Source organism: Lathamus discolor, chromosome 4 (genome assembly GCF_037157495.1).
Source record: "Lathamus discolor isolate bLatDis1 chromosome 4, bLatDis1.hap1, whole genome shotgun sequence".
Taxonomy (NCBI): domain Eukaryota; kingdom Metazoa; phylum Chordata; class Aves; order Psittaciformes; family Psittacidae; genus Lathamus; species Lathamus discolor.
The window spans coordinates 74,558,938-74,571,438 of NC_088887.1; the positions used below are offsets into that span (position 1 = coordinate 74,558,938).

The window sequence follows — 12,501 nt, forward strand, 5'->3', positions numbered from 1 at the left end:
CTAGGAAAAAAAGGAAGAACAGAATACATTTTATACAACTGTAGACAAATTTGGCCTCAGGAGTTGTTTTAATTCTCGTTTGTTCCATTCCCAAAACCATACCTCTGGTTTCATAATCCAGGTCACGCCTTAAGAGTATTTCCATTATATCTATCTTAGTGATAAACACATTTTATCAGAACTTCAAATGCTTAAAATCATTGAGGGAAGAGCTGTATTGTGTAACGTGATACTCTCTAACCCAATCACCTCAATGAGTAATACTACATTGCACTTGCATAGGACCTTTCATCTGGAAATTGTAACGCTCTTTATAAACATTAATTAATTAAACTTCAAACACCTGGGTGAGATAGGGAAGTATCCATACAATCTTTGGAACCAAAGTTGGAAAGACTTGTTAAGTCAGACCATCAAATAATACTACCATAAAATTATAATCCAGCGGTTTTCAAACTCCTTCCCCCCTCTCCCCTGTGCCTTCCCTCGCTGCTGCTCCAGTGTCTCATAGGACATCTTCTCTTTCCTTTTTCATTAGTTTGAGAACTCAAGCTATAACTCCTCCCGTAAGGTGCTAGCAGTACCCGTTTTTAGCTCTTTGACACAAGCAGCTGGACTGCTCCTTAGCAGAAGGGGAGGATGGTATAAATGCTGAAGATGCCTCTTCTTGTGATGGCAAATCCTGGCAGAACCTCATCTCAGGCTTGCTCCACTGGCCCCTCATTCCACGTAGCTTCCCTACCACCACAACAGCTGCTTCCCTATCCTGTCCTCACCTTAGAGGTCAGGGGCCTTTTACATAAATTGCATCTGCAGCCAGGAGGCACCACTCCCAAGACTTCCAGTGGTATCTCGTAAAATCCCCGTCACCCACTCCTCCCCCTCCTATCTGCTTCCTTCTCCAGCTTGAGAAATACTTCTTAGAAACTGTGTTTTTACAGAGGGGAAAACTGAAGCATGCAGAAGTTGAGGCTCATCCAGGAACGTAGTGGATCAGTAGCAAATTAAGTATATGCATCTGGCAAGAGCCTGATGGCAGTTGTATGCTCTGTATGCTATGCCATGGTATTTCTGTAGGAAAGCCACAGAGCAGTCAAAACTTGCGTGTTTTCCAGTGACAAGGATATTTCTCCACAGAGACTTTTCATATCAATGCAATACTTCTTTGAAATGGAAACTCTTTATGCAAGCAGAACTTGATCTAGTAATTAAAATCTGTCATTCAAATAGGGAGGTTTTGATGAAGAGAATCACGGGAAGAGATTTGATTTATTTATGGGAAAACCTGTTGTGGTTACATTCTGAAATGAGTAATATTCAGGGTAACAATACAATGTACTTCACAGCTAGACTTGAGTTGTTTTTTTTGGTCAATAGAAAATGACTTCCCACATCTCCCCCGTTCGGTTGTTCTCATGTTTCCGGCATTGCGTTTACCATGGTGGAACACCTAAGCCTCATAAATCAGGTACTGGGTTTCATGCACTGTAGACATCTAACCTCAGCAGGGCAATCAGTCCACCAAGAGTAGGTGTGAACATCTTGAAAGCAAATGGAAAACTCTGGGGAGAGATCTAGGCATCTTGCATGGTGAAAGGGGAGTCACCTACAGCTGGATAAAAAATGCTATGCAGTAGACAGGATCTGAGTACTTGTCTCTCTATGCAGTTCTAGTATCTGACCCAGTATGACACATTAATATCCATTCATCCAGTTCGAGATGGGATAGTGGTGTTACTAGACACCTAAGCAGCATCATGATAGTGCTGCCCTTCCTTAGCTAGGGGATGGCGGCATTCTTCCAGGAATTACGGAAATCTGTGTTCTGCATTGTCCTCTGTCTGAGGCTGTCTGGATGCAGTACTCCCTGTTCCCTGGAAAGCGCTGTACGCACCAGTGTACACACGGCAGTCAGGTTAAGGCCAGTCACCACCCTTCTTCCTTTTGAAGCCTTATGCTGCCAGAAATGTAAGAGTCATGGAGCTAGAAGGAGAATAAGCGTAAAGGGGTCTGAATGCAGCCCAGTGAGAAGCAGAGCTTTTGAAGGAGTGGGGAGCCCTAGCTGACTTACTGATACATTCGTGTGAGCTCTTGCTGCTGTGGCCCAGCTTCAGATGGAGTTGTGGAGAATGTAGGAAGGTGGTGGTGGTACACTTAAATTAGTAATACAGACTTAGAGCTTTAAGTGCTGTGGTCTGTTGGCTCTTCTTTTAGTAGCTCTTTTTTGACACTTATTTAAATATCGCTGCTGGAAAATGAATGTATTTTACAGTAAATCTTAAACATTCTGTTTAGGGGGAATTATGTAAGTCACAACATACAGAAATGTGTAGTCCTAGTTGTTGACCAGTTCCTTGTGAAAACCGTACGTGTTACTTTTGGTGTTGACTCTCACATCTCAAGTATGTACGTGTAGGGCTGTTTTCTTGATGGAGAGCTACCTGTTGACAGATACAGGCCATCAAGTGCATAAGACAGCTAGGAGAGATCAGTTGACAAGACCATAAATTTTCCTGGAACCTGGGATGGTAGAACATGAAGTGTTATGAAAAGCAGAAGTAATTAGGTACACAATCAGAACTGCTTTTCAGACCTTCAAAACTCTGAAGTAGGAGAACTGCAAGGGTATAAAATGGGTTTGTTTGTTGTATTTTTTGTTCTGTAACACAGAGCTGAAAGGGTTTTTGACCTCATATTAGGCCAGTATTCAGAGTGTAGTAAAATATTATCGTGTATTGTGCTGTTGAAATCTCTTCTGTGAAAAGAATTTTAAGGAACTTAGTGGATTGTAGGAGCTTGAATCATAGAATGGTTTGGGTTGAAAAGGACCTTAACATCATCTAGTTCCAACCCCCTGCCATGGGCAGGGACACCTCACAGTAGACCAGGTTGCTTCAAGCCCCGTCCAGCCTGGCCTTGAGCACTTCCAGGGATGGGGCAGCCACAGCTTCTCTGGGCAAACTGTGCCAGTGCCTCACCACCCTCACAGGGAAGAACTTTATTTTTATCCAACCTGAAGTTCTCTTGTTTAAGTTCGAACTCATTATCCCTTGTCCTATCACTACAGTCCCTGATGATTAGTCGCTCTCCAGCATCCAAATGAAAGCCAAATTTTTGAAACCAGGTGCCTAATTCTTCACAGGAACCTTAAAGTACCTGTGGATCTGAAACCAGTAATCTGCAGTAAAGTAGCTAAATTCATATTTATGTGCCTGCTATCATTATTTAAAAGGAACAAACACCAATAAAACCCCTTTTTTGACAAAACCTCTGTCTTGAAAATATGGATTAGAACTAAATTTATTTCTTTTTATTCAACCTGAATATCACACCTGGCGCAGGTGTCTGTACAATGCGTCAAAATCACAATGAGCTTGAAAAGGATTGTTTGTTCTCTTTGCCCGTTTTAAGCCACATCTCTCCAAAACATTGGCATCTTTGAGTTCTTGAAAGCTGCTCGCATCTCAATAGGTCTTCCCGACAAGATTCTTTTGCCTAAATAAGACAACTGATGATTACAGCAGTACTTCAGCTGAGAGCACTCAAATGAAGAGCTGGATCACTGCAGGGAGTGAAGCCAATGTTTGATGAATCTTGGTCTCTCATTCTGTCAGTCATTAATGTGTGAATGTGTTTCCGTCAGTGTAAGGACAGGACAGTTGGACATGGACCTGCTTGAGCAGGTCCAGAGGCAGTCCTTGAAGATGATCAGAGGAATGGAGCACCTCTGCTATGGAGACAGGCTGAGAGAGTTTGGCTTGTTCAGCATGGAGAAGGCTCCAGGGAGGCCTTATAAGCAGCCTTCCAGTACCTAAAGGGGGCCTCAAGAAATCTAGAGATGGACTTTTTACAAGGGCATGTAGAGACAGGGCAAGGGGTAATGGCTTTAAACTGAAAGGGCGTAGATTTAGATTAGACATTATGAATTAATTCTTCCCTGTGAGGGTGGTGAGGCACTGGCACAGGTTGCCCAGAGAAGCTGTGGCTGCCCCATCCCCGGCAGTGTTCAAGGCCAGGTTGGACGGGGCTTTGAGCACCCTGGTCCAGTGGAAAGTGTCCCTGCCCATGGCAGGGGGGATGGAACCGGGTGATCATTAAGGTCCCTTCCAACCCAAACCGTTCTACTAACACATCTGTGGAGAATGATATTTTTTTTTCTCTCTCAGAGGTACTGTATTATTGTTTAAAAACAAATTAGCACAGGACATGCTGGTGGCTGATACTTCAGAGAGTTTCTGATAAGGTGAAACCATGTGCATGGCAGCTGAGCCACAAGTTCATTGACAACCAAAACTGATAAAACAAGAGACATGCCCAGTCATCTGCAACAATATTCCTTAACCTCTTGAAAAGTACAATATCCTTGTAGCTTATCTCACTTTGTAAGACCCTCAAAAGCCTTATTAGAGAGTAGGATTTCTGAAACCAAAGTGTATCTTTCGCCACTTCAGGGCCACATTTGAGCCATTCTGTAATCCCAATTGAGAAATTTGGCTTTACTGTGAGGGAAACAGTCATCACTGATTGACCAAGGGAGAGTTTTGTCAGTATTTACTGCTGCTGGTAAGAGCTGGCATGAGGTCCCTTTGTACTCTGTAAGGCAAAGGTTGAACTTGCACTGGTATATCAGATGTTTTGAGGTGAGGAAACTGAACAATACAAGAGATATCTGCAGTGGCTGGTTAACAGGCTTCTTCCCTCTAACAAGATACAGGAGGAGTTAATATATAGTGATTATCAGTAGAATAAGACTCATTACTACATACATAATTGATATTTTTTCCCCACAACATTCCAGACAGTTTACAGTGGCATGGCATCAGATGGAGAAAAAGAAGGCAGAATTTTAAGCCCCTGCAAGAAAAGTAAAGATAACTCATAAGTGAAACGATTTCTCAGGCAGTGTTGCATGCTCGATTTTCCCTGAGTTATAGCTCAAGAATAATTTCAGTTCAAAGAAATCTTCTGTTTCTGGTTATGGAACAAAATGACTTTAAGTTGCCTTTCCTGTGAAGCAGGGGAAGGTGAGCAGGAGGTACATGCCAAATCCCAGGGACGAGTGGCAGGTTTGGCATTGTTGCAACAAAGTTAAGCTCTGCTGAGATGAGATATTTGGAAAGACTGAAAATAATCATTCAGATCATACAAAGGTAAATGCCCAAGTGTGCTCTGCTTTGTTTGTACATGTGATATATGAAAAGTACATTATTTGGCACCAAATTTGTCTGGAATTACTGGTAGAGTAATTTGCATAGGAACCCTGAAGAAGCTTGGGGAATGCTTAGGTTAAACCTGAGGAATGAAAAGAAACAAAACAAAAATCCAGAGGACAGCTAAACAAAGCCCCACTACTAAAAAAGAAAAACCAAAAGGGAGAGGTAGGGACACCTTTAATATGATTCCTGAGTTGTGTTTGCAGCCTTTTTAGTGTTCTTCAGTGTTCACACACCTGTTTAGATAGGTGGATATTTTCAGAGAAGTATGTACATGTTTCTGATCTGTTTGGACAAACCATGATGAGGTAGGAGACAGAAGAGACATGCCTGTATCTGAGCTCAATGCCAACTGGAGCACAGGCTGTTGACTCTTTCCCACAAATATGTATTGTCTTGTATAAATATATTTCTTATAATATGATGTAACCAGAAGCATCTCCTGAATATTCTCTTCCCAGGACTTTATTGGAGATCATCTTGATGTATGCTCTCTGAGGAAAACATTGTTCAAAGTTGTATTCCTAGCAGAGTTTTGAACTTTAATAATAATTTTGCTGTTTGGTGACGTCTTCTCCGAGTCTAAATTAAATCAGATGTATTCCCTAGGAGATAATTTGCTTGAATTATTTTCCTTTTGAATAGGAAATAAAAACATTTATGATCAACTCTTAAATGTCCTGTTTTCCCTCTGGCTTTATGGTGAAGATGAACGTGAATAGGAATACTAGTCATTCCTCAATAATAATTGAAATAAATTCCCATGTCCCCCTCCTCTGTTGCTGGACACATCCAACCTTGTACTATTTTATTTTTTTTTTTCTCAGAATGTTTTATGACTATTGTTCTCTTGGTTTGTCTGCTTTTGTTGCTGAAAGTTAGAAAATGCAGGATTTAGAACTTTTTTGTGTCTATGGATAGCCATAAATACGTGGTATTTGTTACAGCATTTTTAAGCGTACATGTTCTTTCTGTAGGCAATGACATCTATTTTGCTTATATTAATCGACAAAGAAGACCTAAAATTCACTTAATGAATGAATGTGTGCTTTGCCAAAGTCCTGTGCAACAGAACCATGTAGATTAGTTGCAGGAATCATCAGGGCAACGAGGTGCTGCTTCTGAAGTTTCTGCTGGAAACTGGACTATTTTGATGTATTATCCTTGTCATTCATTGTCTCGTTTCTCTCTTTTCTTTGTGAAATGGATCTCTGATTTATTTTTCACCATTTTATGTTTTCCTTTTTGTCTTTGCTGCTTTTTTTTTGTCATGGTTGATACATTAGTCTATGAGGCTATGGAATGAAATGCTGCAGAATTTGGGGGGGAAAGCCTAGGCATATGGCGTGAAGGTAGGGTAGGGTACCCTGGTAGGGTACACGTGGGGCAAAATGGACAACTATTTTATAGTTGCCAAATCTTACACAAATTTAGTTCAGCAACAGTTTTCTGGCATAGGCAAGTAGTCTTTCTGTGCTAGCTAGAGTTAACATAAACACATTTAAATGGCTAATGCTCCATTTTCACACTTGGCTTTGCAGGTTAGGCAGATTCAGATGCTGCTTTTCTGTTTCTCTGTCCTTCCCTGAGATGTTTTTAATCTCACTCCTTCTATGGTATTTTGTGCCTCTATGTCTAACAAAGTGCTGTTCAAAACTGTGTTGCCTTCTACCCAATGTGGTGCTTATCCTTCTGAAAAGATCACAGCTGGGATAAGCAGGCATTGCCCCAGCCTATTCAACGAGGTTGAAACGTTAGGTGGAGTGGAATTAGGTGGCAGGAGAGGATTTTGCTCAAGAACGTAGTATTTGAGCCCTGTTTGAACTTAAGATGTATGAATAGTTCTGCTTGAGTAAGGATAATGTGGATAGCTGTAAGTAAAGAGCAGTTTCACCTTACACAAGGGTGTGAGCAGTTTCCATTGAATACGATTTTTTTTTTTTTCCAATTTTGTAAATTTTACACTGTTAAAGTTACTCTTTGACTTGAGAAAATCCTGTTGAAGTCACAAGGATGTGGTACAAAGGCAACAACAGTTCAGGCAAGGTAAAACAAGCTGCCACTGCAAGACGGTGGCAGATCTGGCCCTGGTTTATGTATGACTGAGTACTTTGGCTTTATATAGCGTTTTTGTGTTTGTTTTTATTTTACTCTGGGCTGTCTTAAGTATTTCACAGGCAGTTAACTCCCACAGAATGATTACGAGTCTTTATTTGGTGTGTTTTACAAAGAGTCAGACCAAGTAGCTGAAAAGTTGAATGATTTGTCCAAAATCCCCCTCTCAGTATCCGTGTTAAAGCCTATAACGAAGTCCCAGTCTGATTCAGAGTCACGTGCTCCTGCGTGCGTCCTCAGTTAATCACCCTGCCGATCTGATTTCGCCAGCTACAAGCTTCTCTGGCTTTTCTGTATCAAGTTCCACTGGTACAACTGCCTTGGAACGCATCTGGGTTCAATTCGGTCATATTGTGCAGTGATAAGCATTGCATGCAGGTTGATCAGAAAATATGTGGCTGGTAAACACCAGATTCCACCTTTCCTGAATGATTAGCTGGCTTTTTGAAGTCCTAATGATTTTAATTTGGCTTGGAGTCAGTGAGTAAGAGTATGCAAAGCCTTAGCCAAAGTACCTATTTATTTATTTAAATTTTATCAGCCCATATTTCTTCAAAGAAGTGTACCTATCTCTTTGTCTAAGCGCTTTTTAATAAATGCGTAAGTATTTAAACGTATAACTACCAAGTAAATCAGCTTGCATTTTCTCCATTGTCTCATAGATGACAGCAGTTAATAGAAACAGTGTTTTTTCTGTGGTGAGTAGGGTTTATGGAGTATTCCTGACTTGTAGGAATGATGTTGTCTGTTGAGTTTCATTCTTCATTTTTCATTTCAGATTTTTTTAGAAAAAAAGGACCACAGTTTGTTTTCCCTGTGTTTTGTTCTGTCTGTTTCCATAACACAAGTTTGGTTTTATTCACCAAGAAAGGATATGAACAGATTAATGATTTGTTTAAATGTGAATGGAATTTTTCTCGCTCTATCTATTCATCTTCTGCACTTGGCTGTTTAAAACTTGTCAAGGAAAAGTGAATTTTCCTTCTTTTCCCCAGGTTCTCTGGAGCAGAAAGACTGTCCATGTTTGTGGTTGTTCCAGATAGTTGCAAAATGGATGTTAAAATTCTAATACCACAGTAATATAAATTTTAAAAGCCCCTTTGCTTTCCCTGTTGTAGTTCTTTGCTTGTGAGAGGCACATTTAATGTAGATGCTTTTTGTTTTCTTTCTGAAGGAGTAGTTACATAATCTAATGGCATGCTGAAAAATACTTACTCAAAGCACCAGAAACATCCTGTTTAATTCTTAGGTTGAACTATATACGGTAAATTAATCTATTGCATTTTTAAGGAAGCTGTCCTTAACTGTGACATACTGGAATATTTAAAAGATTGCGATTAAAGTTGCCATTAATTCTTCAATATTCAGATTAAATAGGATAGGAGTAAGTACACTGAAAAATGAATGCGTGCAAGTATACCTTTGCGGGTGAAATACTGCATCTGTTGTGTATTGTGAGCCACTGGCACAGGTTGCCCAGAGAAACTGTGGCTGCCCCATCCCTGGCAGTGTTCAAGGCCAGGCTGGACGGGGCTTGGAGCAACCTGGTCTAGTGGAAGGTGTCCCTGCCTGTGGCAGAGGGGTTGGAACTAAATGAGCTTTAAGGTCCCTTCCAACCCAAACCATTCTGTGATTCTGTGATGATATTTTAAAATTTTTCCATGACCGCTTTCCTCAGCTATATACCAAACAGCACTGGAAATGGCTTTCAAAGGAAAATCATAGTGTAACTTGGGTGCTCTAAGATACAAGCTTATGAAAATATAAAACAACTCCGTGTCGGTTTCTGTGCATACAGTTTATAAAATGAGATGTAATTATGCTGCTGTTGTTGGCTGAGTTATTTTCCATTCAAATGAAATGTACTTAACTGAACCGGAAGAAAAGGAGTGGGCACCTTTCCACTAGTGCTGGGTCCCTGGTGTCAAACTTGAGTCAAATGAGATCATGCGTGTGATTTTCACACCAGTGGAGGTGAAGGCAGCAGCTCAGATGTCCTGCTTTTCTGCAGGTTTTGTCATTAATGGGGGTCCAGGCCACCTGGAGATCCCCTTGCCCATGTGCTTTAAGGACTTCTACAGGCAAAGTGCAAGACCGATAGTTTCCTCACAGGGCTTTGAATCTGTCTGCAAGCTTATTGGAGTTTCTTTTTCAAACAGATGTTTGCAAACTAGTTTTGTTATTTTGGGGGTTGTCCTTGTAACACCTTTTATTCATTTATCTCGTGAAATCAACAGCTCCAGATTTTTATATCCTTTTTTTCCTACAAGTGTGTACACCACGATTATGGCTGGGGTTATGAGTCTTTGAAGTCCCTCTTTTGCAGCAATATCTTTTTCAATAGCATGCCATGTGCACTCAGTTTTTCATTTATATGAGAACAAAACTGTATTCTGAATTACTTTGTTTTCTCACATTAATTCTTTTTTTCTTTTTTTTACTTGAATGCTCCAACGCGTGGACTAAAGTACTGAACTTGTAGACTGATACCTAAATCTCTTTCTTGAGTCAATACCATTAATTTATAAGCCAGTTAAGTATCTGAGTGCATTGCATTTGTCAATATTGACTTTTTCCTGCTATAGTGTTTCTTATTCTCTTAGGTTAGTTAAGTGTATCTGAATCTCCTCTGGTCTAGGCTTACCTGCACATTTTTGTGTCATTTGCAGGTTTGTCACTTTTCTGATAACTCCTTTTTCTGATGACTAACATATACGTAGCTACCACGTATGCCAGAGCAATGTGGTTCCCACCAGTTCCTACCTGTTCAGCTTTCCATGGAGGAAAATGCAGTTTATTTCTGATCTCTGTTTCTGTCCAGGTTCTTGAGAAATTTTTATCCCTTGTGACACGGCCGTTTAGTTACACCAGATACCTTTCTGGAAGCGCATATAAACCATTTCTCCTTTAGTTTTCTTCTGGTGCATTAAGAATTGTATCAGATTTGTGAGACACAATTTACTTTTTCTAAAACTGCAGAGAACAAATTCTACCTGTGATCTGTGTGTCTTCTCATGTTTTAATGATTACTTACGTTTAATTGCTGTCTTATCTCAAAATATATATGCTAGTCTAAAAGTTCCCTAAATGAATCCTGTGAGGCTTTTCAATATCCAAGTGCAACATTTGTTACCATGCAGTCCCTAAATAGTTGCTAGTATAAGAATATTTTCTTAGCAGTTGAGTCAGCTTATTCTTAATTTTTTCTATTATTTTTGACTGTATATGTGCCCTGTGGCTTACTGACTTAATGCCTTTTTAATTTCTCTGTTGTTTTTCTCTTTCTCCCTTACTCTCTTTTGGGTACCTATGTCCTTGGTGGCATCTCATCTTTTTTTTTTATGTAGAAAGAATAGGTTCAGGGTATCTTCCTAACATGTAGTTGGCAAAAACTTACGCAATAAATTGTTTATCTTTTCAGCAACACCCTCATTTTCTTTAATTACATCTTCACCTCCTCTAATCCAAAAGACCTACTTACTCGTCCTTAACCGTCTTGGTGGTTATTGCGTGGTTTTTACCCACAGGTGTTTACTTCAGAGCCCATTTTAGGCCTTTGTTTCTTTCTTACACAATGAATCTTATAATCTGCTTTGTTGGCTTCACAAACATTGTATTTCCATATTCTGCATAACTTTGCATTGGATTCCTATAGGTGGAATGGCTGTAGGGCACTCTAAAATCGTACAACAGGTCTATAAACTGAGAAAGTGCTATGCTAGTTTGAAAAGGGCATGTTTCATTTTCAGGATGCAAAATTCACCTTAGCACTTAAAGTGCACATATTTCCCCCTTGCTTTTGTAGTCTCTAACATTTGGTTTTGAATTTCTTATGTTAATACATTGGTTTCTTCTGATTTAACAGGTTTTAGATGCAGGAAGACTGAAAGAATATGGTGAACCTTACATTTTGCTGCAAGAACAAGATGGTTTGTTTTACAAAATGGTGCAACAAGTGGGCAAGACTGAAGCAGCTTCTCTGATTGAAACAGCAAAACGGGTAATTTTTAGAAGAGGGGATAATGAAGTTTGTCTCTGCAGATTGTTTATCTCAAGTTAGCAAGTTCAGTGTTGTAATAAGCCTTGCACCAAGGAATCTGTTGGCATTGAAAGGCAAAGCCGTCATTTTCCATGCTTTTTTTAGTGGGATATACACATACTTCCAAATGATAAGTGTATTTATATACCCTGAGTTTACAGTCTGTTTGGATTTCTTGCATCCTTCTGTATGTACACAAAACCATAAGCGTAAATAATATATGACATACCTGTGCTGGGCATTGATCTTAGAAAAACTTGCCCTAAAAACAAGTTAGGGCTGCAGAGTCCAGTATTTATCTGCTATTTCTGTATTATTTAAAAGAACCCATCAAATTTTAGTTTGAGGTTCTGTATGTGCACTATATTATGGCCTCTGGGGGTGGGAACACGTTCTTACTTTTGTGCTTTCTCTTACATTGTTCTTGTACCCTTGCTTTGTTGTGCACATAGGATGGGCAGAGCTCAGTTAAGAAACAGCTGTGAATGTTTTGTTGCCTCCTTGTTCCCTACAAGGCTCTGTTGCCTGATTTACTGCTTACTATTCAAATCCTACTCTTGAGTACAGAATTATTAATGTAATTGTGAGCATTCCTCTGGCAATCGAAGTGTTTAAGACACATCAGTGGATTAACTTTCATAATATGCCTTTGAGGTCTTGTATCATCTCTACTTTTCAGATGGAAAGCTGAAGCAGTGATAAGATGATAAAAAACTGACCTGTGATTGATGACTAGCTGTTGGCTTGATTTCTTTTTTTTCTTGCTAACTTACCACACAGGATGTCCAGGGCAAGGTTTTACTTATCCGTGTCAGTGAAGTTTCAGCATTGCTTTAGTTGAGACTGCCAGTGACTGGCTTCATAGTCATGTAACTTTACTTTCAGCATGCAAGTGAGGCATGTAGCAACCTAAGAGAGCCTTTTCAAGACAAGAGGCAAAGATCTTACCTCTAGTCTTTATGCTTTCCTCTCCTCAATGTGTGCAGCAGAGCCAGTGGAATACAAACTCAAAACTGTTTGAGGAGACCAACAGATGGGAAGCAAAACACATAAAGACAGGAAACAAAATATCAGGTGACTGACTATTTCCTGGTGAAAATAGACACATTTCCAGTAAGTTGGAGGAAAGTGAAA

General features: G+C 39.9%; 1 protein-coding gene across 2 annotated transcripts in view; it reads left to right on the plus strand.

Moving 5' to 3' along the window:
* Positions 1–12,501, plus strand: part of ABCC4 (ATP binding cassette subfamily C member 4 (PEL blood group)) — a 152,339-nt gene that overhangs the window by 131,969 nt on the left and 7,869 nt on the right. For both annotated transcript variants that reach the window (XM_065678058.1, XM_065678059.1), the window contains one exon: positions 11,194–11,328. In XM_065678058.1, the coding sequence (XP_065534130.1) occupies positions 11,194–11,328 (135 nt within the window). The remainder of the gene's footprint in view (positions 1–11,193; positions 11,329–12,501) is intronic.